General features: G+C 37.4%; 1 protein-coding gene and 1 long non-coding RNA gene across 14 annotated transcripts; one reads left to right on the top strand and one right to left on the bottom strand.

The window, feature by feature from the left end:
- Positions 1-2,647: 2,647 nt before the first annotated feature.
- On the top strand, positions 2,648-14,948 carry LOC105035667 (26S proteasome non-ATPase regulatory subunit 12 homolog A). The gene is made up of 11 exons (XM_010911341.4): positions 2,648-2,803; positions 3,447-3,635; positions 6,288-6,395; positions 6,481-6,585; positions 6,730-6,786; positions 6,890-7,086; positions 8,104-8,203; positions 8,273-8,385; positions 8,490-8,643; positions 8,742-8,819; positions 14,457-14,948. Exons 1-11 carry the CDS (start codon positions 2,801-2,803, stop codon positions 14,673-14,675), a joined length of 1,323 nt encoding a protein of 440 aa, XP_010909643.1. The 5' UTR covers positions 2,648-2,800; the 3' UTR covers positions 14,676-14,948.
- Positions 14,949-15,047: 99 nt separating this feature from the next.
- On the bottom strand, positions 15,048-22,607 carry LOC105035735 (uncharacterized). Of its 13 annotated transcripts, none has more exons than XR_012139299.1 (5): positions 19,885-22,607; positions 19,704-19,738; positions 19,522-19,598; positions 17,173-17,693; positions 15,048-15,483 (listed from the first exon to the last, which is right to left on the bottom strand). It is a non-coding gene; the product is annotated as an uncharacterized lncRNA (long non-coding RNA). The 13 variants fall into 13 exon arrangements; XR_012139298.1 differs by having other exon boundaries at positions 15,048-17,329; positions 17,458-17,693; positions 19,885-22,606; XR_012139300.1 differs by having other exon boundaries at positions 15,048-16,305; positions 17,458-17,693; positions 19,885-22,606.
- Between the last annotated feature and the right edge of the window lie 5,197 nt (positions 22,608-27,804).

Raw genomic sequence — 27,804 nt, 5'->3', positions numbered from 1 at the left:
ATAGCTGGGAAGTGTGAGAAGGGAGGGACAAGCTTTTGGAACTGAGGAGAAGTTGCCAATCTAAGTTGCTAGCTCTCCAGCGAGGCAAACTCACGATTGTACCGAGAGGGGTCGGAAATATTTAGCATAAGGATATCCTCATTGTGAAGTCTATTACCTACATATCTCTTTCATCACAGATAAGATAAGCTACAATCATGCAAGATAACAAATTTCATGGCCCCTAAAATCAAAGTTAAAAATATAACTTTACTGCAGATGCACCTGCTTGCTGCTTTTTTTTTTTTTTTTTTTTTGATGGAAAGGGAAGAAACCCATCTTGAATAAAATTAATATATTTGCAACAGGCGTACAAAAATAGTGGCAATAGCCGGGACGGCTTTACCAACGATATCCTGTTGATACTCTGTAGCAAGACCTGACCTGTTTATAGATTACAGAGCAAAAGCAAAACACAAAAGCTTTCAGATCTATAAGATATATAACAGATTTAACCTGACCTCGCCTGCTATCAGAGCTGTATTTACAAAGTTTTATGTCACCTTGTCTCTTCCTTATGTGTATTCACCAATCTGTTAATTAGCTTCAAAACTCTGATGGTGTTCTGTTTCTCAGTTTCAGCATCTGATCTTACGCATCTTCTTATCATCTTGTTACCACATTAGTGCTGTCTCTACTTAATGTCTCCATAGCCGCCCACATGTTTAAAGAATCTTTTATGTCCTCTGCAAGCTTAATAGGTGCCCTTGCGTCCCTCTTGAAAATTCGTGGATTCCGTTCAAGCCAAATATTTCAGATTACTGCAGAAGTTAGAGTAAACCATTATGTTCTTTGTTTCATTCCTCGTGTTCCTTGCTTGTGAGGCGTCCAAATTTCTTCTGTGCTGCCTATAATAATTGGTAAAGTCTGCTAAGTCATAAAATAGATTCCAAACCATCCTGGGGAAGATACATTCTACAAATATATGTATTACCGTTTCTTCACTACATCCACAAAGAATGCACTTCGGAGGTGCCTCTCATTTTCGCTTTGTCAAATTGTTTGTCGTTAATAATTTATTTTGGAACACCAACCAATTAAAAACTCGGATTTTAAGAGGTAATGGTAGTTTCCAATTAATCTTTGCAAAATATAAAATGATCCATGTTGGGATATACCGACCGACCCCTTTTATACCGATTTATCCTCGGATCTGTCCGACTGACGTCCGACTCTACCGATCGCGCCGATCGACGATTGCCGACATTATCCGATCAAAGATGTGTCGGTCGGCCAGGTCCGTTCTGTTCCCAACTAGCCGAGCGGCGGAGTCCATATTACTGACTCACTCTCGGGCGGGGGTGGCAGCTGACGTCCGACTCCAGCAATGTGCCAGACTAGCCGGCGGTGTCCTCGGATCTTCATCCGATGCCCCATAGCCGAATACCGACGTATGGTCGGTTAGCTCCCCCAAATGCTGTACGACTATTATGGGTTGCTGTCCTGACAAGGACATACGACGTGGCCGTTCAGAGGACATCGTCCTGCCTAGGACATAGGTCAGCCCCAGTGATTTGACAGCCCACGGCGACTTGTCAGGCCGCGGCGATTCTGACAATCTCCGACGATTTGACAACTCTCCGGTTGTCTACGCCATTAATGGCGGGACCACACCGCACTCTACTATAAAGACAGAGAAGGCAACAATATTGGGAGGTTCTTTCGAAAACCCTGAGCTCTCTCTCTCTGTGAACCCCTGATTATTTTTTACTGTTGTCTAGTCTCCTCTCTGACTTGACCGTCGGAGAGTCTCCGCCGGAGGCATCTCTGGTCAGTGTGGACTTTTCTTGCAGGTGCTCGTTCTCGACGATCAGACGATGAGGAGATTGGCCGCAACAATCCCACTATTAGAAAAAAAATCGATAAGTATTGTTCACGGAGAAATTTCTGTTTGTAGTCCAAAGTCCAGTTTCTGCTTGCTGCTTTATTAGATTGTAGAATTCCAATCTCAAATGTAAGACAGCGATTTACATGGATCTTTTAAATCTTGGTGGTTCAAGTTCTTGAAATGAGTTGTGTCATCGTTTTCCCATCTTTCCTCGATAACACTCATCTGTGACATCATGTGGATTACAAGGTATATGCAGTGCATGCAATGAGACACATAAATGGATGTGGTCTTCAAGAGGAAGCACTCATGGAACTGAACTAATAGCTATGTATTTTCAATTACAAACGAAATATAGATAGAGCACTTTTAGATGAAGATGTGATAAGGTCTGACCAAGACTATGGCCAAGGGCATTTATATTTCATCTCACAAGGAGGAGGCCAAATTGCTCACCCGTTAGGTAGTTAATTGCTTGGTCCAAATTGGATCAGGCCCGCACGTGAAATTAAGATTCATGGGTCGTTTCCCACCCTAGGCCCGAGCTTAAAATCTTTTGAGGTGAATCCGATTAGGCTTAACAAATATAAATTTAGAAGTTCTTGGACACGTCCGATTAATATATAACCCGGTATACAAAGGAACCCTGCTTGATTCCTCCAGGCAAATGGATCGGACGCGTCCAAACTTTAGACCCGACCGCAGTTCGGGCCGGATCCGGGCCAAGCTGGATCTCAACCCGACCCTAACCGACCGCTTTCGTTTCCTTCGCCTTGAAGACGGAAGGGAGTAGTACTTGAAGTATATTATTAGACCCCGGAGGCCGGGGAGCGGTCTCTCTTTCTCTCTCTCTCTTCCATCTCTCTCACTCCAGTATTCTGCCTCTTTCTCTCTCTCTAGGGTTTTCCTCTTTGTTACGCAATCGCTCCAAAGATGGTGAGCTCCTCTGCTTCTTGGAGATTTTGATTTCTCTTTTTTTCGTCCCATCGATTAATCCATCGAGCTAAAGAAATCTAACATCTTTCTGTTTACCGAGAGACTTTTTCTATTTCTTGAATCTGCTACTAAGACTATGATTTGTATTTGCCCTCAATTTGTTCGCGTGTTCTTGAAATCTTGGCTCTAGGGCTTATTGTAGAAACTAGGGCTTATGCCTGTAGATCTGTCAATTGCAAGATCCCAATATAGTATCTATATAGGGTTTCAATCAGTTGAATGAGGAAAAGGCTATGGTATTATAGAAAAAAGGGGAAGATTGAATGAAAAATTGCTTATTGGTGAAGAATTTCGGTGAAAACGGGCATGTAGGGCTGTCTAAATGTTCCATGTACTTCTAGTATGTTCAAGATTTGATCTCGATGCTTGTAAATTGTGGTTGGATGTTTTTTTTTTTTAATTTTTTTCTGTATAATTTGAACTATTTTATGATGTTTTATCTGATACTTGAATATATAGATTGGGGCACTGGATATTCATAATATATAGATGGTGGTATTGGATATTCATAATGTTATTTTTTGTACCACTTGACTGCTTGCTTCTTTATGTAGGAATTTGACATCATAGTAACTTGCTGCAGGAAGAGAATCTCGATGCGGCGATAGAGTCCCTCTTGAATGTGGAGAAGCAAATGAGGCTTGCCGGTGATGTTGCTGGAACCAAGAAAGCTGTTACTGACATCGTGGAACTTTGTTATAAAGCAGGTGCATGGAAGACTTTGAACGACCAGATAGTTCTTCTGTCAAAAAGGAGGGGTCAGCTTAAGCAGGTAAAGTGTTTGAAAGTTGGTCTTCTGTTGAGTTTAAACAGATCTAATTTATTGAATCGTTAGAGCAGCCTATTGTTTGAGTTTTTTTTAGCTATTGAAGCCATGATACTAGTGAACCTAGTGTTGCAAAGTTACCTTGATGATATTTTTGTTAGCTTATGAGTACATGCAATTAAAATACACATCTAGATGTAAGTGAGCTGCATTTTTAGTAAGCCTACTTTGAACGTTTTCAACTCTGCTAGTAAACTGTTGGTGTTTGTTGTTGATGCGCAATGTGCCTGGCTTATCAAGATTTGAAATCTCCTGAGAAAGTATAACCTATGTCGACATGTTATGTGTTTATGTTGTCTGCTGTTAGATTTTTACCAGTGCAAAATTCATTTGCTTAAAACACTTTGTGTCAAATACATATCAAACAAGAGAACGAAGAGAACTTGTTCTGAGGATAGGATAGCAATGCATAGAGAATGTGCTAGTTTCTTGGAAGAGAAGAAAGTAGCTTCTTTTGCAAAGTTGCTATAAAAAAGGAATGTAGCACAATGAAGCAATATTTCCTTTATAAGTGCTGGATAGATGGGATACCAGATGCAAGTAGTGAGATTTATACTATGCTCACTGCTGCTTCGCATATTTGTACTTGATCTTAGTGGTTATTTTCCGTCTTCATATAAAAGCTTTATCTATTTAAGATCTAGGGTTCTGACTGACCATGTTGAATCGCGAACTAAGGGGATATACAGTCACAAAAATATGGTTTTTGCAATGGGTCTAGAGTTCATTAGACTTTTGCAACCACGTTTTAGTGTATGACAATGTATCCCATTGTAACCATATTCTGTGCCCCTTGAAGCATTTTAATTTTGTTGTTAGTCTATTCAAGTCTGCTGTGGGTCTTGCATTGTTTTTGGTAAAATGATGGATGTGGGGTTTTGAGGATAATGCTTTCATTGACCTAATTATAGCCTTAAATTAGAGCACCTTTAACCTTTGATCTGGAGTATGAATAAGAAATTGGTATCTTAAAGAGGTGCTACTATATAATTGGGGCTTATTTACACTAGTACGCTACACCATAACAATCTCTGCACTCAATATGCACACATGATCACCATACATTCCGAGGTGGCTAAGAAATTGAAAAGGCATGCACCATTAGAAGGGTATTAAATTGTTAATAAATGTCTGAGAAGTTTTCTGCTCGTTTGAATAGTGAGTTAGGGGGTGGTGGGTTGGTGAAGAGAGTTGGAAATTATAATTAGGTTCTCTGTGGGAGGAGCCTGATGGTACTAGTTAAGTGATATTTAATGGAGTTGAAAATTATAATCAGGTTTTCTTTGAGAGAGCCTGATGTTACAAGTATCCTTTAGAAGTGGGAAGTTGTCGTCAGATATTTCTGGGATGGTAAGTTAAGGGTTGCTGAGCTGACTGGTGGTGGGGTGAGAGTAGTTTGTGGTGAAAAGTTACCAAATCAATTATATAGGAGAAGAAGCAAGGTTTGGGCATGCAAACAAACTAGAATATAGCTTCTTTTCCTCATGCAGAAGAATTAGTTTCATTCACTTTTGTGAAGAGACATTGAGATGTTGAAAGGAACATGAAATGTAAGAAAGCAACAGATGAAATGCTAATGTTCATTTGAATAAATCCTACTCTGTTTCTCTGGGCCTTCCTTTTGTGCAAAATACTAGTATATAGATCTTCTTCAAAAGTACAAGAAAAGCTTGCGAACAAATTAAAAAAGATACTCTTGTATCAAGATGATTTGTGGGTGAATGCTTCAATGAAGAACATATATTGGGCGGATCCGGGACCCCTCATTTTCTTTCTACTAGCATGGTGAGGATACTTGAGGTTTCGGAGGAATCTGGTTGAAAGGGAAGGAGGCTGGATCTTGTTAGGAAGATGTATAAGCTAAATATTTCTAGTGGAAAATTCCATTTTCTCCTTGGGTAGGGCAGGTTAGGAAAGCATTTTCATTTTGTCATTGTAAGAAAAGTTAAAAAAACAATTTGCGTTATGTGATTAGGTAGAAATATCTACATCTGAAGGTGAGGGACTATTTAGTTGGTTAGGTGTAGCCATGCGGGCAACTCTTCTCTCTCTTCGGGAGTTTCTTTTTTTGGATATACTTATTCAAGTGATTATTTTCAACATAGACAAAAGTGGTACTCTCCATCTCATAATAACCTATAGTTAGAATATTTCAGGTGTCATATGACTTCATTATTGCAAAAACATGTCCCACCTGTGCACCAGCAGAGACAGACAGATCACACACAGAGAGAGAGAGAGAGAGAGAGAGAGAGAGAGAGAGTTGAAACATGGTGGTTTAATTTATATTTTTGTGGGTTGTTCCCAATGTTTACTTATTGCGTTATTCAGGGACACTTGGTCCTTGCAGGCACATAGATGTTGCTGAAAGCCAGTTTGCTTTTGCAGGCAACTAGGGCTTTGGTGGAATAAGGATCAAAAAAGAATGGTGGATACAGGATTTCTGATATTAAACTATTTATATGATCAACTTCTTTTATTCTTCTGCATTGAAAACCATTCTGTTTGGCCTATGATGAGCCGCCTCTGAGTGCTTTAATCTAGTTTTCTTGGTTGTACTTATTCAATTATTTTTTGTGGTTGTTTGTTTGCAAGCAGGCAGTCACTTCCATGGTACAGCAAGCGATGCAGTATATTGATGAGACACCTGATGTTGATACACGCATTGAATTAATCAAAACACTGAACAGTGTCTCTGCTGGAAAGGTGGATGTGTGACACACAGAGGATGCCTGATTTAGCTCATTTTATATACTTAAGCTTGCAAGTTATGTTTCATCTCTGTTTACAGATATATGTTGAGATAGAGAGGGCACGGCTGATAAAAAAACTTGCAAAGATTAAAGAAGAACAGGGCCTTATTGCTGAGGCTGCTGATTTGATGCAAGAAATTGCTGTAAGTTGATGTATTGAAGTGTTTCCTGACAATTCTAGCGAGCCTTATTTTATACTGGGATTCTTGTTGTATGTGCATACTGACAGTTAGTGATTGAAATTATGCAATATATTTTCTTTTGTCAACTGACCATTTATTCTTCAGGTGGAAACTTTTGGAGCAATGGCAAAAACGGAAAAGATAGCATTCATTCTTGAACAAGTATGATTCCATGTTTCCACCTTAAGTCATTACTCGGTTACACAATGCTGTTACGAGACTGACATATTCCATTACCTATATTTTTCAAATATACTATTTCCAGGTTCGTCTATGCTTAGATCGCCAGGATTATGTACGTGCACAGATTTTGTCAAGAAAAATTAGTCCTCGGGTTTTTGATGCAGATCCTTCAAAGGAAAAGAAAAAGCCCAAAGAGGGTGATAATGTTGTTGAAGAGGCTCCAGCAGATATACCTTCCCTCTTAGAGTTGAAGCGAATCTACTATGAACTAATGATTCGGTAAAATTGATGCTTATTTTCTCATCAAGTTCTTGTCTCTAAGAAGTTTAACCATTCTCTGTTGGCGAGAGTTGATTCTTTTGGGTCCAAGGCATCTCTCCAAAGGAAAAAATAAAAAATAGAAAAAGCTTTGTATCTGGCTATTTAAGCATTTGCTCCTCTCCTTTTCCTTTTCTTCACCATTCCATTTTGGAATGTTATCGTTATTTTCATAATAATGTCCTGCTTTTCTGACTGTTTACTGAATATTTTTATTGGTGTTTACTAATGTGTTTTCATAGAACTACAATACGCGTATCAGTTCCTATTTGATTCTGAATGCGAAATATAGTCTCTGATACTGCTACATTTACAATGTTAATATTTACTTCTTCTCTTCCATTTCTTATCATTAAAATCTGCAAGTTAAATGCACTAGTCACATCAACAGGAGGCGTCATGCTTAAAAATAGTCTTTACAATAATTTTGAAAAAGCTATAAAATAATTAGTAGCTATAAAGTCCAAAATCTTATATGTACGAGGTTAATTTGTTGAGCTTGGACACTGGGTGAGTTGGTGTTTCTGCATTGACTTTGTGCCTGTGCATGTAGAAATATGTTTTTTATTCTGGGATGTTCTATCATGGCAAGTATTTTCTTTGGAATTTATGAATTTGCTATTTAACTATAAGATGCTTTATTAAGAAGTGCAATCTATTTTGATTTTGACATATTATTTGAGATGGCTGGTTTGCTGTCTTGATACTAGACCCCGTACTGGTGCCATCCTATGACAGTGCCGGTACGTGGTTCTGTATGGTACAAGACCCCTTTGGTACAGCATGAGACAGCGTACCTGTACGGACCATGCTTAAGATGTTCAGTTATGGCAAGATGTTTGTCTGGAATTTATGCATTACTATTCTGTTTTGAGATGCTCTATTAAGAAGTCCGGTCTACTTTGATTTTGACATATTACTTATATTTGCTGCCATGATGATTGGATAACTATTAATTAGATCATTGCTTTCGTGTAGCTATCATTCTCATAACAATGACTACCTGGAAATTTGCCGTAGTTACAAAGCAATATATGATATTCCATCTGTGAAAGAGGACCCAGCACAGTGGATCCCGGTAAATACCTGCCTTTCAGTTCTTTTTCAATCATGCAATATTTTTTTCTGAACCAATTTTTCTTTGTAGGTGCTTCGGAAAATTTGCTGGTATTTGGTGTTGTCACCACATGACCCAATGCAATCAAGCCTTCTCAACTCAACTCTAGAAGATAAAAATCTTTCTGAAATTCCTAATTTCCGGTAGGTGATTCTTTGTATTATTTCATCACACGTTTTCCATCCAATTATTTCTTTCTGATGCAAGATCTTCATATATGCTCTTTTTTGTTGGCCCACCATGTAAGTCTGCTTTTGAAGCAGCTAGTTACCATGGAGGTAATCCAGTGGACAGGTCTTTGGGAGATGTATAAGGACGAGTTTGAGAATGAGAAGAGTATGCTTGGAGGATCTTTGGGTGCCAAGGCAGCAGAAGATCTAAAACTCAGAATTATTGAACATGTATTGTTCTGATGCTCAGTTTTTTATTTCTTTTGTTCCATTATTCATTTTTACTTTATCTCAAATTTTATTAATTTTCAAATATTTTCTATTCTCAGAATATTTTGGTAGTATCCAAGTATTATTCAAGGATTACCTTAAAGAGGCTTGCTGATTTGTTGTGCTTGAGTTTACAGGTTTGCTCCCTTTTCCTTTATTCAACATGATTTTTCATGTATATTTGTTTTTTAGACCTACATGTCTTACATTATTGGTTATATTGACTGCATTCCTAACTCTTAAGGTATGTGAAGTGATTGATTCTAGGCTTTTCTTCCCTTCTTTTTGGTGGCTCTCATCTGGGGGTGATGCAAAAACAAACATTTCCCAAATTTGGGGGTCTTAGTGCTGCATTTTGCTTGGTGTTCTGTTGAGGTTAATAATTCATAGTGCTTATGGATGATACATGAGTTTGCCTTTGTGTCTGTTAGTAATTTAGTTTTTAATACGAGGCTCAAATATGGATCAAGGAGCACCGGTGAACTCACATTGTCAGGGAAGGTTTAAGGTAATCAAATAGTCATGCTTTTAGAATGGCAATGATGGCTGGAGAAGATTCAAAAAATTAATTTTTAAGTTCATTGACATAAATGCATAATGGAAGCAAGAGTTAAAATTTGGAGGAAAGAAATGAAGTATTTGCAAGGCTCATAATTATGTTCTCCCATTGGTAATGGGCTTGTTAGCACTTATGTGTTCAACATCCCCATAATCTACATATGACGACATATCATAGAATTTCGCGTAACTGTATGATTGGTCATATATTAGGTGGCATTTGTTGATTAGGAGTTCACCATGATATTGATGGTAGTAATATACCAATTGCAACTTTTTCTAATCATTTCGATGGAAAATGTTGGTCAGAAACTCCTGAATTAAAAATTATTCTGTGGGGGTTTGGACACAGCTGCCATTGCTAAGGTTGTAATATATCAATTTGCAATTTTTTCTAGTGAAATTTGATGGAATGTTGGTCAGAAACTCCCGACTTAAAAATTATTCTCTGAGGGTTTGGACACAGCTGCTATTGCTTAGGCTGTGCTCTGAAACAACTAGTATAAGATGAATGTCTGTTGGACCTTGTGAGGTCTCTTTCATGTTCCTGGCTTCTAAGATATATTTTGCTGTTAAGTGCTGACTACAGGTATATGATATCAATTTGACAGTTCCTTGTTCTCCGCCAATATGTGCATCCATTTCGAACTTTAAAATGGGAATTTGTTAAGTCTAATAGGAGCTGCAATGTTAACTTGCGTGCATTTCTCTTTTGAGGATCACTGGTTCAGTTTTGCCATTGAATAATTTATTTTAATGCCTTCATGAGGTGTATTGAGGCTAGTTATTTGACCTTAATGTAAAGTGAGTCTACCATATTTGATGGTTATGTTATTAGCTTTTTATGGGTCCTCTAGTACACGATATCTTTACATCCAGAAGCATGTTTTTATGGCACCATTCAGCTTGACGAATGAGCATGAAAGATTTTGCAAATTGACTAGTCAGAAGGGTTGATATAGGTTCCCTCCTACATGTTGAAGTTTATCTGCTTGATCTTTATTTGCATGAGAGCCTTATGCACTCCCCTTTCAATGTCTCCATATTTTTTGTCCAGACATTTTCCTATGACTGAGGTTTATGATCTAAATCATAAGAAAGTAGAGGATCGTTCATGTATACTTTTCCCTTTAACTAGCATTATCTCCAAATCCAAATTTTAGCCTCAAGCAGGTGCTTGTCTACAACTTCCCTTCCAAAAAATGCCCATGCAGTGACACTGCTTATTCTCATTCATCAAGTTTTGGGGAAGTTCCAAGCACATTTGCAAGCATGCAGTTTACCTTTGTTTGAAACCAGGTTTTATTGGTTCAGATTTCAGAATGTCCTTTTCATTTCTAACCCTTGTTAAACTGTTTAGGTAGAACGAGACCTGTTCTTCAACTCAAAGTTCATTTTTTCCATATGGAATTCATATTGATAAATAAATTGCTTATGTTGGTTGGTGAATCAACATCCCTTCTTTTACATGGTTATATTCCACTACAACCTGACTCTTTAAAGCATTAGAAAATCAGCTTCAAGTTATTTAAATAGCTTTTCTTTTGTTGGCTTATTTTTGGCAAATCTTTTCCTTCCTCCTTTTGTCTCCCCAGCAACCTCCAGAGTGGTAGTTTGTACTCATAATCAGATCTTTTCATTTAGCAAAAAAAAGTTGCCTATCCACTTGCTTAATGTGTTCTTCTACGAGGAACTCATAGCTGGACCTTTTAACTGGTTGGAACCTCTAGAATCCTATGTGCATATTTGCTTCTTATATACTTCCTGTTTCTAAAGTTCTCTGAGAGAGCTCTATCCTGCTACTGTACCTCTGCCTGCTGCCAGTTGTAGTAATTAAGACCTTGAATCAGGCACCATATTGCAGTCCATTCGGCACATGAGAATATGGACTCAACCATTCTGGGATACACAGGACATATGGGGCACTAACATAAAGTTTTAAAATGTTAATTTCAGTTAGGTTGACTTGCTAAGTCATATTTGCCTAGTTTCTAAGATGTTGGATATAGTCAAGGGGTATGCAAGAAAACCAAACAAACCGCAAAATCGACCCAAACCAGTTATCTCGGTTCAGTGTGGGTGGGGTTTTCCGTATTCAATCTAGTTTCAGTTTAGAAATTTTTGGAACCAGAACAAAATGGTTTGGTTTTAGTTTAAGTTTTCTTAAAAAAACAATTTAAACCAAATCAACCTGTATTTATATGTATACACACTAAGCAGTTCAACTCAGTAGAACTAGCTCCCCTAGCCATTTCATGTTCTCGCATCTCTTGGTTTCCTCCCTCGTCTGTCTGCCGCTCGGATCACCCTTCACCCACTCTCCTCACCAGAGCAGAGTGTAGATCCGCTACTCTTCCTCACCTCCCTCCTCCAACCCCTTGCCTGGTGGCTCAAGAGGTCCCTTTGAGAGAGCTTTTTTTCCTCTGCAACCCTTTGCCAAAGAAGAGAGAGAGAGAGAGAGGTGGTGATGGTTGTGAAGTTGGTGAAGGACCCGACAATGGCGGTGGTGACATCAGACAAGAAGAACCGCATCTACATCTCCGCCAACAAGAACCTGCTCCATTACCCAAAAAAAATGAAGCCGGAAGAGAAGCAGGGTTGGGTTACATTATTCGTGATCATTATGGCATTGTTCTTCAAGCTGGAACTATTAAAACTCAAGCTGCAACTATTCCTCAGGCTGAATTCTTAGCTGTTTGGACTGCCTTGTTCGTTGCTGCTCAACAGCTCGGTAAAACAAATATATGCTTAGAAGGAGACTCCCTTACCATGATTAAATGGATAGGGCAATATTAACAAAAGCTTTCTCTACCACCCTCCATTGTTCATATTCAAAATCCTTTTCTTTGGGGCATTGTTCAATGTGCAACTTCTTTAAACCCCTTCAAGGTGTCTCATACTTTTTGAGAAGTGAATCAGCTCGCTGACAACTTAGCCAGGCTCCCTCAAACAATGGTCTCCTATTCTGCTACATCCCTTCCGTCCCAAATAAAAACTCTGGTATTGGCTGATAGTGCTGGAGTTTCTTTTCTTCATTTGTAGTTATTTTCTTGTTTTTTTGTTTTTTGGGGCTTATGACTCCCCTTTATGTACTGCCCCACCATCCGCACCCCCTCCCCACCCAAAAAAAAAAAGGCTGCTCTACTTCTACATAAATCTCACCAAGATCAATCTATCTAGAAATTTGAGTCTGATCTCTAACCTAGCTGATTTTTCTTGGATTTAGAGGATTGAAGCAAGAATCTTTGATATAATTTGAGTTTTTGATAATCTTTTGTTGTAATCTTTGTTTCTTCTCATGCTATGTGTTGATTCTTGAGATTATTTTATCATATAATGCTTTCTTGAAGTTTTGATTGCATCTGGATATTTTTTTCTTTTGATTTCTTTATCTGATAACAATTTCTTCTTGCTCTGTTTTTTCTTTTTTCCTTTTTTTGCTGAGATGAAATGGTTCGGATATCTAATACCATTTGATTTGTTAATAGTTTTCTTAGTTTCCTGATATAATTTGATTTCTTGATTTTGAAAGTTACATCAAGAATGCTCTACATTTGTAGATTCTTGGTATGAATTTGTTTCCTTAAAATGGTTTTCTTTGGGGCTTCATTAGGTTGAATTTCTGTTTTTTTTCTTATTTTGAGTTGTGCCTACATTCTGGAAGCCCATATAGCCTAGTCTCTGTTCAACCTGATAAATCAAATGGAACCAAACTGAATTTTTGGGTCAGTTTGAACGGGTTTTCACATATGGTTGGTTTGGTTTCAGTTTCGGTTTTAGGAAAGCAACTTAAGCTGGTCTGGTTTCAAGAATAGCCTTAAACCGACCCGACCTGAACCATCCACACCCCTAGATGATGTATTCTAACTTCATTGCATTAGTAAATGTATTGATTAATTATGTATGCTTACTTTGACCATCGCTGAAGTGCATGGGTAAGAACCAATGTTTTGTCATAAATATAGCACCCAGTTTATGGAGCCTAGGTGGTGGAGGCACATGAACGTGTAAGTTACCATGCCTGCTGTCCTCTCTGGATAAGATGATGCCACCAGTTTTCCCTTCATGAAAAGGGAAAGAAAGGAGGAAAGGAAGGCTCCTGCTGCTGTTTGCTTAAGCTCAATTGCATGCCAGGTTAAGTGAGGTTGTTGCTTTGCTTGTTGATTGGCAACCTTGCAGAGTTCAGCATTGAGGCTTGTAATGATGGTAATGATGGAATGTTGACTCCCTTAATAGAATATATGTGGTGGCATACATCAAAAAATTGCATGTGTTCTATAATTATAGATAATCCTTGTTTTTGGTTCTGTCATTCCATAGAAAAGATCTAATTTATTTCTGATGGCAGAAAGAGTTATTATGGTCGGCCATGCTTGTTATTGTGGTCTTATTACATTAGCTTCTTGAAAGCGGGTGGAAGTTTGTTACCTGTTCCTGCCCTTCATTGATTGTCCACACCATGTCAAAGGGATCCCTATGGCAGTATCTTTTGGGATCATGGTCTGTGGGGCTATGATTTTTTTGTACATTATATGTTGATTCATTGCTCATTTGTTTCTGGTCTTCATGAATTTGCATTGAATTGCTAATTCTAATAGGCCAGTTTTGTGGCTTGTTACTTGGAGAGGGAAGAGCAATAGCTTACTCTCTGCTTGACATGTCAAGCAGCGTTGCCTTCTTGGTCAGGAAATTCTTGTCCCATGGATTAATAATTTCATGTTTAGAAGGAACGGAAGACCTGTTCATGTTGATCGACTTGTTAGTTGAGCTGTCCATAGAATAGCTTAAGTGTGAAATCTTGTTGCGTGGCCCATCTTTGTTCTCAGTAAATTGTTAGTGGTATTCTAATGTATTCATTACTAATGGAAAATAGTGGAATTGCGTGTATGTTGAGACGTGGCTTTCATTTTTTTAATCTTTTCATGGGCTTCACAAGATCCAATGGTGTTGTTAATTATGCATGAAGTAAGACAATCATTCTCATTATTTTTGCACCATAGATCATTTACGTATGATTTTTTGCAACTTACTTCAGAAGGAAGCAGCATGTTTTTCCTTTATATTTATTCTCTCTTCATCTCGAGTCTGGTTTCACTGATGTCTATCCCATGTATCTGGTGTATGTGAACTCTGCAATATGAGTTGGCTAGTCGTAGATTTTCTTTTTAATATTTAACCATTAAAGTTATATGGCTTTCTCTGTTGTTATTTTTTAGGAAGCTGAGAAGCATCTGTCAGATATGGTAGTATCAAAATCCTTGGTCGCAAAGATAGACAGGCCGATGGGAATTGTTTGCTTTCAGACAGCCAAGGACAGCAACGACATCCTTAACTCATGGGCGATGAACTTGGAAAAGCTGCTTGACCTTGTTGAAAAAAGCTGCCACCAGATACACAAAGAGACCATGGTTCACAAAGCTGTTCTGAAAGCTTAATCACGTATTCAAAAGGAAATTTTCTCAAGGCGTGTCTGGAAGTCTCAAAGTTTGCTGCGCCCATGTCCCATTTCAGTGTCGCCATCTTTTAGCGTAATCCTAGATTGCTCCATGCTTTTTACAGTGTTGCAGCTCAAGGAACTTGCAGTACATTCTTATATACTGATCATGTTTGTCATTACTAATTCATTCTGCAACAAGCATTTCTGTGTTTGGGGGATTAATTATTGCAGAATTTTAAAGTAACCACAAAAATATATTGCTATTACTCAAGTTGCTTCTGTGGTCATCAGTTCTAAATAACTTTCAAGTAGCAAAATTGTAAGAAAACTGAATTATTAGTATGATATGCTGATCTAATATGCCACCTTTTCTGATAGAATTATAACTATGCTTTATATGGCAAATTTATCGGAATCTCTGCCGGTCATGTCTTGTCCCCCTGTTTTGGGTGGCGAGCAAGGGAACCGAAGCTCAATACAAACTAAAAGCATTCAAAAGTACAATCTAAGGCGTTGCCCTGTGGAATTGTTAAGTGAAATACGATGCCTATCTCTGTGAGTTCCAGCACTAGTTGACAGGCTGCGTTCCAAAGAGCTGAGGTAATCTGCGGATCACGAGTCTCACACCAGAATGACCATGTTGGACTGAGCCATATCCAGGTACACAGCCCTATCAAACGCATGCATCATTTAATCTCTACTCCTTGTGCTTTGCCGGCTGAGTGTGTCGCAGTCCCAGTCATGAATTCTCCGAAAGCAGTGATCTGCTCTGTGATGCGAGCATAAGAAGATGTCCTGTCTCCTGACTTTGGTGACATCATGGACAGAATCAATTAGAAAAGCCTCTCCTAGAGACGAACCTGGTACAATTGGACAGATCCTAATTCATGCAAAGCTTAAAAACTCAAATTAATACTTTACCACGCATTAAAATCTGATTGCTCGGCAATCTCATGAACCCATGAGATTAGGGGCGAAGATGGAGTCAGCTTTACAGTAAATTGTGTTTTCACCTCAGTGGAGGCGTACAAATTGAATAATAAAAATCAATACATTGCTTTTTATGCATGTATATTTTTCCTGGAATTGAATACTACCGAGGACCCAAAAATATCAGAAATGAAGCTGAATTTGAAGTATGCTAACAAGGCTGAACTGGTACAGGGGTCCAAGAAGTTACACGATGCTTTCTACATGAATTAGGAAAAAAGAACTAGCTCTACTGAGACCTGGAAATCGCATGAAAGAGTAACCGCACTCACTGCCTGTTAAGGTGCACTATGCTAAAACACGGTTTACTTGAGGTGATGGGTAAAACCGTCAAGCTGTGTATAAGACGAAAGATTGCAAAACCCATGCATCTTCAAATTCCCTGCTTTTGAAACAAGCGCGATGACAAATATTTGCTGAAGAAGAACTAGATGGTCCATGTTTCCCACCTCGCAGTGCTCCAGGAAAATTAAAAGTTGGCCAATAGATTCTCAATTTAGAAAAAGAAAACGATAATTTCTTTTCAATATCTCCAGATGACAGGACGACTAGTTGAAATCTTTTTTGCTGAATGTCTTCAAAAGTGTTGTGTTTTTAAATTTATTCTGGAGATACTTTGTCAAGATGACAAGAGGAACCTGGTATGATAATAATCCAACATAATGTAAGAACGGACCGCACAATTTCTTCAGATAACCAAAAAGGTAGTTTTCTAACACTTGAGACTAGATTTTCTATTACTTGCGCTAGCACTAATAACAACATTATTTTGCAATCATGAGATAAGACGGGCACTTCACTAAAATTTGATCCTTTAAAAATAATACGACTCCATAAACTACTGCCATGTTTTCAAAATTTTTCAAGCTGCTGCCCCTCATATGGGATAATATCCATAGGGTTTGAAATCCTGGTTCCAAACTCAGTATTGGTTAGGGACTCGGTACTTAACTAAAATAGCTTTCCAAGATTGTTAGCCTTGATTACAACTAATTCAGTCGCCCCATATTTCTGATAGGAAGCTAGTCCAATGCATTAAGTCTAAGCTTAAGGGTCGAGCATGTAAACCTTGTAGGATTACCGTGCTGTTATAAGAGATCTATCAGACCTTGGGCCTAGATGAGGGAGAAGTTGTAGGGAATGCTGTATTCCTTTGGCTTATTCCTAGAGCCTTTACACAAAATATTTTAATTCAAACCAGGAGTCAGATCCAATCATGGGTGCAAGCATCTAAGCGTTCTTTGGTGGTGGAGACATGAGGACATGACATATATATTGCTTATTCGAGGGGAAAAAAATAAGAAACTCTAGGAAAAAAGGAGCGACACTATTTAACAAATAAATTAAAAGCATAGCTATAAGGTTTTAAGTTGTTTACTTTATTCGCTAGGTTCATTTAAGGCATATTGAGATGCTTAGGTTGATATTTAAAACATGATAATATTTTGCTTAAAGTACCTATATAATCTTGACAATTTTACATTGAACATATAAGAACACTTTACCTGAACAATCCAAAGAAAGTTGGAATGTGGTTGTATCTTTCGCATGAAAAAAGGATGCACCTTCATTCGCACCCAGCGACTGTTGGATCATCCACTGCACAGATCTCAAAGCACTCCAAACTCCGTCATTCATTTGCCCACACAGATCTCAAAGCAACTGTTGGACCATCGTCCAATGGTCAACACGTGCGAAGGAAGGCATATCCTTTCGTGTGAAGGATACAACCATGATCGAAGAAACTTGACACTTCACTAAAAGGGTCCAACACTTCAAAGTTAAAGTACCTTAATGTCACCCCAAAAAAAGTGCAAATTGCTGGACACTTTCGCTGATGCAGCAGGAAGCTTCAAAGTGGAGTGTCCAACCATGTCACATCTTATGCTGCTGTGCCCAAGTGTTCAGAAGTGTTGACATTTCCAGACAGCTTAAAAATGAAGTATGCAAGTAATATATGTCTGATCCATCCAAGGGTACTAGGAAGAGTTTGAAGAGCTCCCCTTTTGAGTTCAATTCCATGACCCTGATCCAATAAGTCAACAGGTTTCACAACAGACTTTGCTACAAGCCCCAAGATAAGATGATAATAACACAAATGAAGACTAGGAGAAGCCTATCAGGTGTCCAAAAGGATTAAGGAGCCCCTAGTGAGTAAAGCTCAGAAATTGACCATCAAAATAGGAAGGTCGGACCCCAACTTTCAACAAGCAACACTAAAGCCAGCTATGAATATTCTTGGTAAAGTGAACATCAAAATCTAAAGTTAAAATGTTTGGGTCCTTAAAAATCCCCGATCACTTGAAAACACCAAGACCAAGTGTCCCATGCTACAAGTACTAGGGATATGAACATAGAGATCGACCACTCTCCAATTAAGAGGAGAGATATCTACTCAATAATTAGCATTCAAATGGAAGATCCACATAGTTGATCATGATCTACTCCATTAAAAATGCTTAGAGGCAAAAAATCACATGTTCTAATGGTCTCTAACTTATTCATAAAGTGGATGCAAAGATGTATTGTTAAAATGATATGAGACCATGTTTTATTATGATCTAAGCATTAAAATCAATTGATTTTCAATCTATAGATCTTTTGACATGTGTGGGTCATGATTAATAAGGTGGATTTTCAATCTAAATGCTTTGTCATGTATCTAGCACACTAGCACAACGAAAACCATCCACTTGATGCATGGTTAGAGACCACCAAAATATGTAATTTTTTGTTTCTAGATTTTTCTTCTTAAGTGCTATAGATCATGATCAATGGTGTGGATCTTTGATTTGAGCACCCAATTATTGTTTTTTAGACGAGTTCACCTCCTCTTGAGAGAAGTGTAGTCCATTACATGACAAATAACTACAGTGTCCGCCAGAGCTTTCAGGTACTACCATCAAAGTTGGAAGCAGCACAAAGGGATGCAAGAGAAAAACTTGCTGCTGAAGACCTCAAAGAGGAGTAGGAGGACGAACCTTTTGTGTATGACAAGGAACCAGACTCGTTTTCCACCTGGTCCTTATTGCCCCTTCAGAAAATAATGGTGGATTGGAGTATTTTAAAAAAAAAATGGTAGAGAAAAAAGAAAAAGCTTTACTGAAGGAGGCTGTGATATATAGGAGATTTTGAGATTCAAACTTAGATGATAAACTGGCATATAGCCAATGTGCAATCCAGTTTTTTCTCTTTTTATGCCACTGTTCTTTAAATGTAATGTAATACTAAGAAACAAACTTTAATGATAATCGAAGAAATCTCCATCACTAGTACTCGCATTAACATGACAAACAAAGAACTCTGTACAAGCTTAGCTGAGCCTCTGTAGAGAAACTCTTGTTATTAATATCTGCTCACGTGGTGCATAGGCTATGATTTATCAGCAAGTAGGAACTGTTGAGCAAGCACTTTATCATGAACCAGTATTGATTCTACAATTGACAATTGAAGTACTGAAATATTTCATGGGGCAGCTCTTTATAACATGATATGGATTGTCCTTGGTTTAAATATATTTGATGGAGAAAGACAATACTAAATTAACTGAATGAGAGAAAATATTCATAAAGCAAGCTCTAAGTAGATAGAGTCATTTTTAGTTTCATTAAGTTAATGTATATTTTTTTTAAACAAAAATTTAAAGGTGTATAGCATACACTCATCGCAGACACATACAAAAGAAAACAATGATTGTTTTATATATAACAACATCTGATGCAATATAACAATAATTACATGGAGCAACTGGCCAAAATAGATTATCTCCAGACTGGCCTGATAATTCCTGATTAGAGAGGATAAGTTGAATTCGATATGGGACATTTAAAGGCTAATGGCTGAAGACTACTTACAGGTTCAGTAATTAGCTTTTTATAATGCAAAGTTTTCAACCATGTAAGCACCAAGAGGGGAAACAGGTAGTGTGAGGCTGTCATTTACAAACATTAGATGAAAGCCAAGTCAGTAAACAAGATAAGTATTTAATAACATTCTCAAGAAAGACAAGAACAATAACTCCAGAAGTATCACCTACATATAAGCAGCGGCCAATCTCTCAGAAATTTTGAACTGAAAAGAAATCCACTTCCCATTATTAAACCATACCGCAAAAAATGAAGAAAAGATCAACATTACTCCAACAGAGCAGATACAAACATAAGGTGGACAAGAGGATACTTTGCTTGCCCAAAATAAGGTTTGGAAAGTTAGCAAACCTTCATCAAGTTCTCAATAATAAGCCTGCTGTTGACTGCAATCAGAACTATTACAGAAAGGTTGAAGAGACCTGCATGGCTCTGCCACAGGTGGCATCAAATCTTAGGGCAATAACAGGATTAGATGGCAAGCAAATCATATAAATAGCAACATAATTGTCAATAATAACAGCCATGCATCATAATTTAGCCAAAAATTAATTAGACTCGAGACTTTACAGAAGAACCACCATAATTCCATGTCGTCCACTTGGTGATGCATCCAGTACTTGCTTATCAAGAAAGGCTCTAGGCTATGCTTCCCGGCTGGCTAACTTGAGCATGGATCAATAAAGAATAAAAAGAAACAGTCATCTGTTAAATTTCTTGATATCTATCCTGAACTATTAGCTCATTCAGACCTCCATAAATGATTACTCGACTTCATAACATGCCTCTACTTCTACATACTTTAAGATTCAAGTGCTTCAAACTCTTCTCATCCACAGCAATTATAATAATATCTAACTTCAGGAACATGATATGCTTGCACAAGTCAGGCGCAAATGTAGAGTCACCAGAACATTACTGGCAATCACCCAGAGATGTCTCGCATAGCCAGGACCCTAAAAATGTTTTTAGTTATCTGCCAAGTAGCTTCTCAAATATCTCATGTTTACAAAATTCTGTTAGAATGCACAAGACTACCTTATGGAACCCTTCCACAAAATTGTTCATTTGATTATTGTACTTATGTTTGATATGTACCTCATCTATGAGGTTCTATGTAAACACGTACAGCATCTCCTATCCCTTTCTGCATACAGGGGCATGGCTGGCATTGAGCAACACCTGATAGTGCTGCATTGTAAAAAGACAAAGGCATAATCAGAGTCAGATGTCCTTCATAATTCATAAAGGCAAGAAGAATAGGGAGATCATGGAGAATATTAAGAAGCACAGTAAGCAAGTGCACAAGCGAGAGTGGTGGTGGGGGGGGGGGGGAGAGTAGATGAAACGAACAACAGATGCCTAAATCGATTAAATGCTAAAACATAGCTTCAATTAGTAAACCTGTAGCTTAGGCTATAAAAAGGATTCATGTCCTTAACTTTATTTAGAAATACTGAAATATCAAACCTGCTTCACAAATCCTAAAAGTCCTCTAAATATAACAGTCTAGAATGTTTGAAAGTGGTTTCTGCAATTTGGTTTTTGAACCTTTAGTTTTTCATTTAAATAAAAACCACAGGCACAACACGTCAAAATCAAAAGTTAAAGTTAGGCATAATCATTCACATGGTTCAAGTGTTTAACTCGTAATCAGGTTTGACCATGATTTTTAAAAAAAAAAATCCAGGAAAACTTAGTATCTCGTTTTACATTTTGCAAGTGATTAAAATTCAACAAAAAGAGAAAACAAAGATAGAGCCTGTCGCTTAATCAAGGAGACAAAAGGTCTAAAAAGAATAGGGAGAATGATACCAATCCCCGTAAGCAGTACAGCCCTCCAAATGCAAGCCATGATGCTGAACATTTAATCAAGAAGTCACAGGTAATTGATTGAACGTGCTGTCCATACGACGTAATGGTGCCTGTGCTGTCTAATTCAAAGTACCAAACCAAATAAATGGTGATGAAGTTTAATTCTCAAAAACTGGTGCGGACTAGGTGGGTCTACTCCTCCCTTTTCTCTGAAAAGAAAAAGAGAAAAATCTCAAAGATTGGTGCTTGCTCTCCTTCGGGATCACATATACCTACCCGAATAGACGACGACGATTCGATTTCTTCAGTCCTCCTCTCAACAACAATTTTTTCCTTCTAACCTCGTGGCTTCAATTTCTTGAGGCCACAACATTTCCACAAATGGCTATCCAAGCGGCCCTCTATTCTGTATCACAAAAACCATCACTCACGTGTCCTACTAATGTTTCAACTCGGCGCATTCAACTGTGCCAAAACCAAGAACCAAACGAGGGCATTCATCATTCAATCAAAAAAGTAAGAGAATTCATCACAGAACGCAAACCAGTTGAAAGATCGCATCCGACCCGAATGGGCTCTCCACCACTCTCGCATGCACCTGCACCAAAGACCGGTCCACAAACCGCCAAACCTCCACCAGAAGGAACTCCACCGCTCCCGACCTTGTATCCCGAACGCACCTTCTACTCCTCACCAATATCGCTCCCCTTGCTTCTACTCCTCACCAATATCGCTCCCCTCGCTGATCCGATCCTTTATATCTCCATTGCCGACTGCTCCTGCCCTAGAATCGAGATCCGACGCCGCGGTCGAGTTCTCGGTGATGGAAGAGCTCGTTCTTGAAGACGAGTTCGGCACCGCCTGAGAGGCGGCGGAGGAGGAGGATGAGGAGGTCGACCTCCAGCGGAACTCCGACGCCTCCAATGAGGGGGCTAGGGTTTCTGTATTCTTGGAGACCGCCATCGGTCGATGGCTTGGAGTGGCGGAATGAAGCTTCCAATGGGCGGGACGGATGGGTTCCCGCTTTTGTATGAGACGGAGTTCCCCGGAAAGGAACAGGATTGGTAGACTATAAAAGCCCTCCGCTTTGCAGAGATTATGCGGCGAACGAAGAAACGCAGGGCCCCCACGCGGTTTTGGATACGGGAAGCCGTTGCGCGCGGTCACCTTACGGAGTAATCGCTGCGGGGAAACGATTTGGATGTCTGTTATCCTGTTTCGTCACTACATCTATCTATATATATATATAACCAAGGTAATATCTTTGCTTTTGTTTATTAAGCAAGAGTTGCATATGTCACCTTTAGGATCTATTTTTTGATGAATAAAAAATTTATCTAAAAATTTATATTTTTTTAGATAAATATTTTTTAGATAATATTTAGATAAAAATAATTTATTTATATTTTTTATATACTGGATGAACTATTAAAATTTATCAATATTTTTTATATTTTTTATATTTAAAAAAATAATTTTTTTTAATTTCATGAATAAATATAAATAATTTATTTATCTTAAAAAATATAAAAATATAAAAAAATTAATTAATAAAAAATTTGATCGATATATTTTATATTATTTATCCATAAAAAGAACAGATCAATCGGGATCGCTTTCAAAAGACTAGCCGAAAGGACCAGATTGGCTTACATTGTAGCGGCCGTCTTTTGGTATACCGAACCATGGGCGCTCCTGTTCGCCCATGATGGAACAGTGAGGACGCTGATTCTTGAAAGCTTGGCCATCACAGTCACGACCCATCTCATTTCAATTATTTGTGGGGCCTCTAGTAATATGCACGTGCAATGACGCAATGCGCACGGAAAGAAAGAACGAGTGGATTCGAATCACTCGAGTTCACAATCTCAAATAAAGTTTCTATTCCCACCGTGGCAGAGCCTTTAACCAATATAAGTGCATTAAACCTTTTTTTTTTTTTTTTGGTTTCCTTAGACGAGCCTTAGGAAGGACTTGGACGGTTGAATGACTGATTCTGTTCTACTAACGAATGACTGATTCATGCAGTGCATAAAAGAGGAAACATTGGATGGATGCGATCTCCTACATGGTTGGGTAATTTCTTATGATAAACCATGAAAAGTTCATCTTGATGCATTTCTTTTATTTTTCTCAACAGATCAAACCAAGTACTGACAGGATAAAAGCGAAGAAGCCGTAAGAGACCCCCCCACCCCCCTTGGGGCAAAAAAAAAAAAAAAAAAAAATCATTGGAGAACGAAATCATGAAATATTTCCTGTTAAGATCAGACATAAGGTGCAAGGCTTTTCATTGAGCATTTCTTAGGCAAAAGATTCCTCTTTTTGGTCAAGTTATTGAAATTACGGTTTCATATATCATTCAAATGATGCATGATCAGAACTTAATTGAAAAGTTATGTAAGGTTATGGACATGCATTTCTATGCTTGATCTTCAGAAATCTTGTCATTCTCATGAATTCTATCGTCATCTTTACTTTTTTTTGTTTGAAAATTTTGAATGACAAAAATACCCTATTCTTTAAAAAACTTATGACATCTTGTACATATTATGATATCTTGCATTATATTATGACATTCTATGGATAAAAATTATAACTTTTTAAATATAGGATATCATAATATAGACATAAAATATTATAATTTTTTTAAAGAACAGAAATATTTTCGTCATTCAAAATTTTAAATCAAAAAATAAAACTACAAATATTAAATATATGTTGAAAAATAATGACTACATGAATCAATCAGACAAGATGATGCATTCCATGTCAAATTTTCTACATCACCTACGATGCATAGAGAATTTCCAACCAGAATATTACTAAAGGATTTCAAAGTGGGATACTATCATTTACGACTGTTTATTGTTGCAATCCGATTACTTGCCAGAGCAGGTATAAATTCTCTTTGCAAATTAAATAAAACTGACACCGAAAATTGTACTAACACCAATAATAGCGAAAAGTTGCTTCATGCCTTTGAATTTTATAAATTACACCACATACTAGTAACAATAATATAGGCACAGCTAATTTATCATAAAAATGAACAGAATTGTTGCATCCCATGGAATGAATTTTCAAGGATCGTAGAATTTTCTTGGCTATTACCATTATCAATATATAGGTACATTAAAAGAACCCACCTTTTGCCCCCCCGCCAAAAAAGGGGATAACTGAATGATATATTATTGTATTCAAAATGAAGTTTAGCAGTCATAGAGCACAAATAACATAATGGGAAAATTTAATCAGATTTCTGCATATTATGCCAATTTGCCCCCCACCTTTGATGAAGGAAAAGAGAAATATCATATAAAAAATTGGGCAAAGAAGACAAGGAAAAGATCGGATTTGTAATAAAGCTAGTGGATAAAGACAAACTTTAGTACTTACCCAGCATCAAAGGTTTCCCACTACTAACCGGAGCAGATTGGTAATATGTGTTTTGATGCCTCAGAAAACAGTAACCTTACTAGTTTTCAATTGTACAAGGAGATGATGGCAAATCGGCAAGCTGTTTTCACTAAGCATCAAAATGTAAATGCGACTAAAGGGAATGGTCAATTTGCCGCACAATTTAAACACAAGTAAAATGTTTTCACTAGATTATATGTTTAGATTTGATCCATACAATAAGAAAATCATTAAACATGTAATACCAGATATCTAATAATAAAGAATATGAAACCATTTTATGTTGCCTTATCAGGTTTAAGATGGAGAAATATATCTCATGCTTGAAAGGAACCAAAAGGAGAAAAAGTCTTAAAGAATATAATAATGGCTACGAGCTTATTTGTATAAGGAAGAATAATACAAGAAATGGAGCAGGAATATTGGGTAGAGATGACAGCACTAAGTAATAAAGATGGTGTGAGGTAACAAAATTATTAGTGTACCTAAAATTTAGGCACCAAAAGGGGGTTAAAAGGAAAGAATAAAGTTGAAAGGAATAAAGAAGCTAATTCCTAACATGCGCAAATAAATTGATGCCATGAAACCAAAAGAAAGAAATAATTGATCATGACTTCAAAGACCATGTAGATAATAGCAAAAAAGTATGACATGATGCGTTGTGAACAAGGATTTTGAAATAATTTACCATGCTAATTGGCAGCTGTATACAATGTTCTTCATATAATAACTTTAACATGGATGACCAAAAAATATGATGAAGTATTCGATGAAATCAGTACAAAATGGTGAAAAAAAAATCCCAATCAAAAAGATACAAACATAAAGAGTTAGAGACTTGACAACCAGCATGCCATATACAAGAAATCATATGTATCAAAAGCAAATCAAATAAAACATAAAGAGGACATTCAAGTTACTTCATCCCAAACTGTGCAAGCACAAGGATGCAGTGTAAGAATACTCATAAAAAAATGGAGCTAGAATGTACAGCATGACATCCTGGTCATCGTAGGCCCAGATAGAAACTTAGAATTATCAATGAGTAGTGGGCCAAGAAATGCATGTCCTTGCAGTCAAAAACAAACAAGGTTCTTTGAACTCATCTGCTACTAAATAGAAGTCCATGTTCTGATCATTTCTTACACATTATCATTGGGTTCAGAATTATCAATGAGTGAAAAGGCCAGCAAATAATTTGCACAAATACTACAGTATATGATCTAGCAGGTCTGCATTAAAAGTTCAAAATCCAATTAGTAACCTACAGAAGCAAGCCAAGTCATGATGGTTCCAAAGGTTTCCAATACACATTGCAGAATATACATACTCTAGAGTATTCTCTGTATACGCATTTATCTATTACATTATATATGCAACTGTGGTCTGCTATGCTGCTTTCAGGACTTGAGTCATTTGAATTGCATAAATTAGGCTTTGCAACCTCAAGGAAGTGCATGACCCACTTTCTGCTGAACTAATAATGCTCTAATCGAATAAGCTTCAGCCGATACTCTGGTTGACCTATAATTAGTCACAATTTTATTGTTTATTATGAAGGATGCCTACTTATTTGTTTAATTCATAAACAGTAAATGTGGCAATTATGATATTTAAGCTTTGGAAATTAGTATACCTTTGGAGCAAACTAAATAACTGTCCTGTGTGCCACATAACATTGGAAAGAGAACAGATAAAATAGCTATAGGTCAAGCCAATTTAAGGAAACCATGGTCCCAAAACAAAAGTTTGCAGATAGAAGGAACTTGTGACAATTGACATCTATAGAGAATGCTTTTCAAATCAGTTATTAACATCAAGAATGGCCTTCAGTGATTCATTTCCACACATGAAAGTAAAATTTTATTGCATATATAAACTTGAATGATGCAAAGAGAAACATTTCCAAAGATTTTAGAATTAAACACTAATCCATAACAAAGGGTCTTCAAGCCCACAATCTCTGCCTTCTTGGTGGAGATGGAAGGTTGGAAAACTTTGGAAAGGATTGACATAATCTGAGATCTCAATCAAAATACAGGGTCCAAGATTTTGAAATATCAACTGCCATAGTAAAATCTAGATTATTACCATTTTAAGGCATTGAATTCAATATTCAATAATTTTAAAATAAATGATTTTAACATTCAACTTTCTAAAAAAAAAAGAACCTTAAGATCGAAAAGAATGGTTGAAAACTCTCACCTGATATACTGACATCACATTGGTCACTATCTCAGGATATATCACTTTATACTGGCCAAGCTAACAAGGGCTGAGATCTTATATATATTGTATGGGTCAATGCTTGGTACTGATACACACCAATATCTCAGCTGAGATCTCAACCAAGATGAACATCTTGTCCACAACCAACCAAGCTCATTCCATTCTTAGGTGTCAGCATTATGAATTTTCATTAGCTAATATTTTCTAATGAGGGCAACCTCTGGAATTACTGCAGGCTTCCTAAAATTCTTTTACAATATCATGCAGATTCCATTGTTTACAGTTAAGCCTGAAAACATATTTGACAGCATTGAATTGGCTTTTATTATTTCAAGTTACATTGAGAAACATCTGCTTTACAGATATGTCTATTTTCCAGATTCTACCAGAACCATAACCATAGGGAATAAGTCCCTAGTTGGCTGATCCAGTGATGGAGACATCTCTTTCCCTTATGTGAAAACACTGTTTAAATTGCAATGGTGATGTGTCTGTATGTGATAAATCAATAAATAAGATCAAACAAAAATAAAAATGGTTTCACATGGAAACAGTAAGCATGCAGATTTCTGAAAGCAGTCATGGAAAATATTGAATGATGATGATCAATACATATTAAATTAATTCAATTCCAGCCAGGAAGTTCTAGATTTTAAGATATGACAAGTTCCACATGAGATGCTGGTTACCATGGCCCAGGTAACAATTGGGAATTACAATAAGAAGTAAAAGAGCCCACAAATGCATGCAATTGCAATCAAACAGATACAAAATATCTAAGTAGAACCCCCAACTACATACCCAAGA

The sequence above is a fragment of the Elaeis guineensis genome, chromosome 2 (genome assembly GCF_000442705.2).
Source record: "Elaeis guineensis isolate ETL-2024a chromosome 2, EG11, whole genome shotgun sequence".
NCBI classification, from domain to species: domain Eukaryota; kingdom Viridiplantae; phylum Streptophyta; class Magnoliopsida; order Arecales; family Arecaceae; genus Elaeis; species Elaeis guineensis.
This window is presented reverse-complemented; position numbering and strand designations above follow the sequence as displayed.